The sequence below is a fragment of the Lycium ferocissimum genome, chromosome 9, assembly GCF_029784015.1.
Source record: "Lycium ferocissimum isolate CSIRO_LF1 chromosome 9, AGI_CSIRO_Lferr_CH_V1, whole genome shotgun sequence".
NCBI classification, from domain to species: domain Eukaryota; kingdom Viridiplantae; phylum Streptophyta; class Magnoliopsida; order Solanales; family Solanaceae; genus Lycium; species Lycium ferocissimum.
The window spans coordinates 3,764,486-3,772,668 of NC_081350.1; the positions used below are offsets into that span (position 1 = coordinate 3,764,486).

General features: G+C 36.8%; 1 protein-coding gene across 1 annotated transcript; it reads right to left on the reverse strand.

Annotated features, from left to right (window-relative positions):
- Positions 1–1,132: 1,132 nt before the first annotated feature.
- Positions 1,133–7,651, reverse strand: LOC132029526 (DEAD-box ATP-dependent RNA helicase 15). The gene is made up of 12 exons (XM_059418779.1): positions 7,495–7,651; positions 7,273–7,393; positions 6,132–6,232; positions 4,483–4,655; positions 4,134–4,365; positions 3,892–4,010; positions 3,311–3,367; positions 3,036–3,220; positions 2,540–2,684; positions 2,372–2,455; positions 2,216–2,279; positions 1,133–1,559 (listed from the first exon to the last, which is right to left on the reverse strand). Exons 2-12 carry the CDS (start codon positions 7,383–7,385, stop codon positions 1,549–1,551), a joined length of 1,284 nt encoding a protein of 427 aa, XP_059274762.1. The 5' UTR covers positions 7,386–7,393; positions 7,495–7,651; the 3' UTR covers positions 1,133–1,548.
- Between the last annotated feature and the right edge of the window lie 532 nt (positions 7,652–8,183).

Consider the following 8,183-nt stretch of genomic DNA (forward strand, 5'->3'; position numbering starts at 1 on the left):
GCAATATTCCAAAAGAATCTATTGAAACGAACAAGACTCGCTTTTTTTGTTCTAAGATGATTAACATTGGATCCGCATGCACCGCTTTACAGTCGATATTTTATCCTTGGAGAAATAGAAAGCTGTCGCAACATTGACTACTTTAATCAGGACAACAGTAGATTAACAAACGATGAAACCTACTTAGCAGTTTGTTACATTTAGCACCAATACCAAACTTGAACCAAGTGATCTTCCGATTCGGGGCCCTAAATTATAATCTACTTTACATTGTACTCCCTCCCTCCCATATTAATTATCCTGTTTCATTTTTCTCGAGTCAAGTTGACCAATCTTCAAAGCTAAATTGAATTAGATCAATTTAATATTTTAAAATTATAATTTGATAGTCAAAAACTACACGAAAAGTACTACAAATTGCAATTCTTCTCATATTAAATGAAAAAATATATCTCAAAATGTTCATCACTTTAAATAATTTGATGTTTAAAGGACACGTAATATAGACGGAGGGAGTACCAAAAAAGAACCTAGACTGTCACTTGACTCAATTCCATACTATCTACTACTAAGTCTAAAAATACAGCAATTACAAGGACCTCGAACATCACTCTTCAAACCAGTAACTCTTTAAGATTTACATTCATGTATATCTCAAACTAGGTAAAATATGACTGCTGGTAATCTAAGCAGGTGTATTGATTAATAGAACAGAAATATCAATTATCCTAAGGAAATTCCAAAAGAAACGCTCCTGGCAACATAAAGAAAGACCATGGCTAAAGTCTAACTAAACTATAAACACACTTCACAACATACAAAATTACGCCAGTTCCCCACCACACTTTGGCGCATACTACACCCACGATAAAAACTTGCCCACGCCGATGTTTATTCCAAATTACAATAAATGCTAGACATTTATATTTATAGACATCTATCGCTTTAACCCTGGTAAAGTGAGATATTCTCACTAAAATTTTCAAGTGCTAAACTTAAAATTGATTGCTTTGGTGTACACACCGTGTGCAGGTAAAGCGGGCGGCAAGGGCAAAAGCACCCAGGGCAGGATAGCCAGGATAGAAGTGCATGATAATTTCCAGTGTATCAACAGTTAATAGGCTTGCGGCACTCACAGAAACTCATGTTGATATTTCTGCAATTACAGCAGATGATACCAGCCTAAAAACAAGCTGCCAAAGACCATTTCGCGAAGGCACAACTTCTGAGGAAAATAGCTCTGGTCCGGCTATATGACATTAGCTAGCAAAAGTACAAGAAACTAATGCGGAATAATTCATCTGGGTATTTAACTACAGAACTTAAACTCCCATATCATAACATTGAGACATTTTTATGCTAATGCAGAAACACAGCATAAAGTCATTAAGGGTACAGCAAATCCGGAAGTGCCAAAGCAGAGCAAGTCTCCACAATTCTTCAAATTAATCAGCTCAATATTCAAAACCATGTTGATACACAAACAGGAAACCTCACTGCCACTTCACGACTTCAGGCAAGACATCTGCAAGGAAGACCTCATCCCCCCTACGATGGCACTGCATACAAAGATACACTAGACTAAGCTCCCACACGCTATTGAACAAATAAGCAACAAATACATAACCCACAAGAAGACTACCAATGTCTAGGAAATACCCCAAAAGCAATAAAATTCGAAGATGAATTAAGTACACTTTTTGTATCACGAAGAAGTATTTTCAATCAGTAACGTAAACACTATTTGTACCATATCACAAACCACTTACAATACATACTACTCATGGAATCATGCAAGTCCCCATAGGCACGGAAGGGTTCTACCAACATCCCCTTTTCCTTTATATTACAAACCACTAAGAGGCAGTGATTCTAGAAATGGAGTACGAAATATGCAAATTTATTTCTTTTTCTATGATAGAAATCCACTGTTTCCAATTTAAAAATCTGCGGATATGGCTCTCACAACTACGCTCTCTACCAAAATACCAAACCTGGCTTTCACCAATCAGGATTCGACCTTGTGACATGTGCCAACCACAAATCCCATGTTGTAGTACCTTTGAGGTTGAACCAAAGCCTGGGAATTATCCCATCAATTTTATTTTATTTTCATAACCAGTGCAGGTGCGTTCACAATCAGATTTGTCTAAGAAAAAACAAACATCCAAAAAAGCCAACAAAGCTTCAAAGGTAAGCATCAAGGAAGACATACTGTATGTAGAAGTATCAATCTGCTCAGGAAGCTCTTTAATATCCACTTCAAACCTCTCCTGAACCTACAGTTGGTGTAAAGCACAAGGACATTATATTAATGTGGATGGCATTACTGGGCATAACAGATTGAAAATATGAGCGTCTGACTCTCAACCTGATTGAGAACTTCAGAATCTGATGCAGATGACACAAATGTTATGGCAAGACCTTTAGTTCCAAACCTACCAGCTCTACCCACCTAACAATATTATTCAAGATTAAATAATAAGATTACTTGGATAAGATCAGAACTTAAATGAGCTGTAAGACAGATAGGACATACTCTGTGAAGGTAAGTATCTGCAGAATCTGGCATGTCATAGTTAATAACAATGTTCACCCTTTCAATGTCTATGCCTCTCCCAACCAAATCAGTTGCCACAAGAATTCTCTTATGCCCTTCCTTGAATCCCTTGTAGCGCGTCAGTCTACCAAGCAGACAAAGAATTACATAACATGTAAATAAAAAGATGTCAACAGCAGCATAATATGATTTCTATAATTCACTCAAATGCCAGATCAGAGGGGACGACATATGCAAAAGTTAACAACTCCAAGGGAAAAAAGAGAGATTTGAGGTGAGATGCAAAAACATTAAAAATGCTTCTGATCCATGTAATTGTCACGCAACTAATATCACAATCCTCCAGGAAAAAAGTGATCTTGTTGAGAACTGATAATCTCGTTGACAGACTTCTCACATATAATATAAAAATATTTTTAGACACTAATTAAACACTCAGTGCATAAGCAGATAACATAAAAGGAGTTAGACAGACCTTTCTTCCTGACTCATGCCTGAGTGGATGCAGATAGATGGAAAATTACACTCCACAAGTAACTTGTTCAACTCTGCTGCTCTGCTCACACTCTTGACAAAAATAACAACTTGGTTGAAGTCCAAAGCATCCAACAGGTCATTCAGCTTCCGATTTTTCTCCGTTTCACTCAATTTGATGTAGTGCTGCCATCAAATAGAAGCAACTTAAAGAGATCCATCAAGATTGTGATAACTAAAGAAATGATGGCAAAAGATCAGGTTTCGAAGATGTACCTGTACAAGTCCATGCAGGGTCAACTTGGCCTCATCGTCGACATAAATTTCCATTGGCTGAAATGAATAAACGTTATAGTAAAGGATATTAGGAGCTTCGTGAGCTAACGGAATCTGATGATTACGAAATGAACGATGGATGAAGATCCTCCATCTGTGAATTTTCTCCTTGCAGCTTAGAGTAAAAGCACCCAACTAGTCCCCATTCTTGCTCAACGTGGCTCTACAGCGCTTACCAAAAAGCTTCCATTAGGACACCAAGCATCAGCCCCCCAGGTTATCCCATTTCGACTATAGACCTCCCCAACCCCTCTGACATCTTTAACTATAGGACATGAAGATGAAAGAACAAAGATCAACGCACAAACTCAAGAAAACGAAGAACTACAAGCTTAGTGGAAAAACTAGTGGTTCGGCACAGCAACCAGCTCCAGAGACACCTCATCTTTGATCACTTTTCCCAGTAAAATTAAGTTTAGACAGATTATACCAAATAAATTTCACTACTATCGCCTGCAGAAAGCTGAAATTATGGAAATATTGTAGACTTCTAAATTCAAGAACTGGCCACAGGACATTACATCTTGCATGAATTTCTTGCAAACCGGGCGAATCTCCTTGCTGAGAGTTGCAGAAAACATCATGACTTGCTTGTCATGAGGAGTCATCTTGAAGATTTCCTGCACGTCTCTCCTCATGTCTGCATATGCGCAACAGATGTACTTGAGAAAAGGATTACTAAAAGAAAAAAGATGATAGGAACTTTAGCAGTGACAGTTGTTAAAAAAATAAAAAAAATAAAAAAAGCTTAGCTAAGACATACCAAGTGATTCAAGCATCTTGTCACATTCATCTAGTATAAAATGCCTCACGTTCCTCAAAGAGAGTTCCTTATCTCTTGCCAATGCAAGTATTCTTCCAGGAGTTCCAACAACAATATGAGGGCATTCATTCTTCAGAAGCTCCTTATGGAGTTTGATGTTGACACCACCATAGAAAACAGCAACCTTGATATCGGGCAGATAAGTGCTGAACCTCTCAAACTCATGACAGATCTGCAGATAGAGTAGTCAGTTAGCAAATTAGTATTTTTTATAAGTTAAAACAAATTAGACAATCCTTTAACATTGTTTGAATGAAAAAGCAGAAAACTTTCAGATCAGTGCACATGCCTGATAAGCTAATTCCCTAGTGTGACATAGAACCAGGGCAGCAACCTGACCAGCGACAGGTTCAATCTGTTGCAGAGTTGAAAGAACAAAAACAGCAGTTTTGCCCATTCCAGATTTAGCTTGGCAAATAACATCCATTCCCAGAATAGCTTGTGGAATGCACTCATGTTGCACTGATGAAGAACCAAATACATTGGAGCCAACGAGACCTCAGTTTCAGTTTTAAAATTTACCATTGTACATCTCCAAATTACTAGTGATAGGAGTTATTTACCTGAAAACAGAAATTAGAAAGAAATTGTCAAGAACGTCCTAAGAGATAGATTATGGTCAAAGTATATCCAAAAAGAATAGAATAATCAAAAGAAAAAGTAAAGATAACTTCTAATTAGCACACTCCGAAACCCCAAAAGCGTACTAATCTAGGAAAAATTGAGACTAAACCCTGCTATAGCATGTAGTTCTTACAGCAACGTATGACTAAATTCCAGAACCATACACACGTTAAATAGAAAGCTAACAAGCTCAACATCAAAAAAGGACTGAGCCCAGAAGTGCATAAAAGTGAATGCAAGCCAAAATAAAAGGTTCACTTAGGAAAGTTGGAGTTGACATCACAAATTGCTTAAATGCCATCATCCTTTTATGGCCTCCCTCACTCCTACAAACACTAGATTCTTCAAGCTTTCTATAAACAACTTACAGACAAAAAAGGAAAAAAAGCATGTCGGATTGGATATCCGAATTGGCAAAGGAAATTGATGGAACACAGCCCCGCAGATTTTTTCCTATTATGGGGGTGGGGTTTGCAGTGGAAGAAAAATAGTTTGTATTACAACATTGGCAAGACATTTAACAGCCAAAAGACACTTAAAAACAGCTCACAGGAACTTCGCCACTCGGAAAAATGAGAATAACAGTGTGCATCACTGGCCACATAATTGCTCACCAGACCACCACAGTTCTCAGAATGACAATAAAATTATGATAATATTCACAGATGGAAGGGTTACGAGCTAATCAGATCAATCAATAACGCCTAAACACCACAGTAAAAGTATGCTATATGGCTACTTTATATCCAATATGAATATCGGTCTGTACTGAGATTGTCACTTAAGGAAAATTAGGAGTCTAGAGAACTAGAGGCACTCTAAACCAAACACATATCCATACACAAGTGCGGCAAAAAAAAAGGATACATTTCTGCAACTACTGATTTTTCAATTAATATGAATTGGGCACGACATAGGACTCATATGGTCCACAGCTTACTGTGGCTCTTTTCTTCTATTTAGCACCAAAAATCCCCCACCCTTTTTGCTTGATTCAGAGGCAAGATGAAGCTAGGTATGGAATATGCCTTGTATTCAACCTTAAACCCTAAATGCTTGTACTCAACCAATTCACATACCAAGGATAGTAATATTTTGGTAAACTCAGGAAAAACATGTATTTATTTCTTCTTGCTTGTCAGCTTCAGAGCAAACACAGTTAAGACATGAGGAAGAAAATGCTCAGAACAGGCCATGAGGAAGAAAATGCTCAGAACAGGCCACCACAAGTAAGTTTAAAGAATAACATTAGACAGCTTAACATTAGCTGTTCATCACTTTTTTCACAGGATAATACTGAAATCAACAACTTGCCTTCGGAAGGATGCTCAAACCCAGAATCCACAATAGCCCGTAATAGCTCTGGCTTTAGAAGAAAGTCTCTGAAACCTGAACTGTGAATCCCAACATAACCCCTGCATCCACCGAAAAAGACTAGAATATTTAACACCAAGTACACAAAAACCAAGCTTGACGAACCAGGACCAAAAGGGGTCAAAACAAATAAGTACCCCCTACAAAAACAAGGCGAACATAGATAAAGAACAAAAATCAATCAATTAACTAAGCCTCCCCCCAAAACAAGTCAGGATTGTTTAAATGAATCCTCGATATTTCAATATACTCAGACCCGTTTCTTTTCATTACTAAACAAATTGACCTCTAAAAATATTAATAATTGTCGGCCTATACTGCAGTTCAATCACAAATAAGCAAAGTTTGGCTAAATTAATCCTCTATACATCTACTCCACTATATTTAGGCAAGTAAGATTCCATACCAATAAAGAGAAACAAAACATAAAAAGTCCATTATGCAAAGCAGTGAATAATTTTCAAGCATATATACATAAACATACAAACACAACGAAAAAACTGAAATAGGCGTATAAGTCAAGCACACAGACAAAACAAAAAATGGAGATATAGGCCTATTATCAGGCAGCAAAAAGATTTAACTAAACCAAGAAATGAACATAATTCAACAGCAAAAATTTCTCAACCAGATACTTTGCCCTTCATAAATACGAAAACAAAAACATAAAAGGCAGTCCTATGACCCCCTGAACATATGTTTTTCATACTATTTATCAACTTGAACTTATTTTTTCGTATTATTTATGCCATTGAACATAATTTTTTTGTACCTTGAACTTACTTTTCCTTATTATTTACTCCTTTACTAATTAATTACTAGTAAGTTCAGGGGGTCATAGTTTAAGCGTATAGTTTAGCGGTATTTCTATGCCTTTAACCCAACATAAAAGTATAAACTTTAATCAATCAACTAACTAGTTAGGGTTAATGAATAACACATAAACATAGGTTTCATGATTATTTAAACAGTACTAGCAAAAAAACAACAAAAATTAGCAACCATATAAGCTTAAAACTAACATAGAAAAAGATTCCAGCGTATACTAGTCAGGAAATTAATTATAGCACGAAGATCTCACTTTTTGGCGGACTCGCCATTGACTTTAGTAGCGGAATCAGGGATTTTTTCATCATCTTCTTCATAGTCTAGAAGCTCCTCTTCATAAGCATCGTTCTCCTTGTTTTCTCCCATATTTGCAGCTATCACTATACAGCCAGATCCCAATAACACAAACATCAGTAATCTAATCTCTAAGTAAATAAAACTATTGAGAAAGATTTGATGATAAAGTTGCTTTTACCTTAAAGGAATCTCAGAGAAAAGTTGGATCTTGGTGGGGGAATTAGGGTTAGGGATTTCTGCAGAAAAAATGTTAGGAAAAATATGAAAAAACAAAAATCGTATGAGAGTGATATAGGGTTTTGTGACGTGAGGGAGGGGTCCATAAATGAGGGGATGTTGAGTTTTGGTTGACGGTTTTATCCTTGGATTCTTTCCAGAAATACGAATTTGTACCCTAGTCGGTTTAGATATTTTGGGAATTTTCCCTTCTAATAAAGTCCCTTTCTTTTTGCAATTTTACGATTGTGGAGATATTCTTTTGGCCATAGCACTGTGGCTATTTTAAGCTTTCGTAACCATGATTCATGAGTTTTAGAAGACTTATAAAAAATGTTTTAAAAAGCAATTTTGGGACTCATTTCGGAATTGAGCACTGGCAAAAACGTCTCGGGGGGGGGGGCAAGTTTGGGGGGCAGTTACGTAGGCGTACGCCTGCGCCCGACTGTAGCCCTGAACACGCATAACGTATAATGCTCGGGGCTCGCCTAAGAGTTCTTACACAAATTATGTGTTAAAATCCTCAGTTAACATTATTGACTCTCATAATTCTTTATTAAATGAATGATGCTTAATTGTTTTCTTCATCTATAGAAATAAGACGATTGAAGATAACTCAAATAACTAACCGTAGTATTATCTATTTACTAT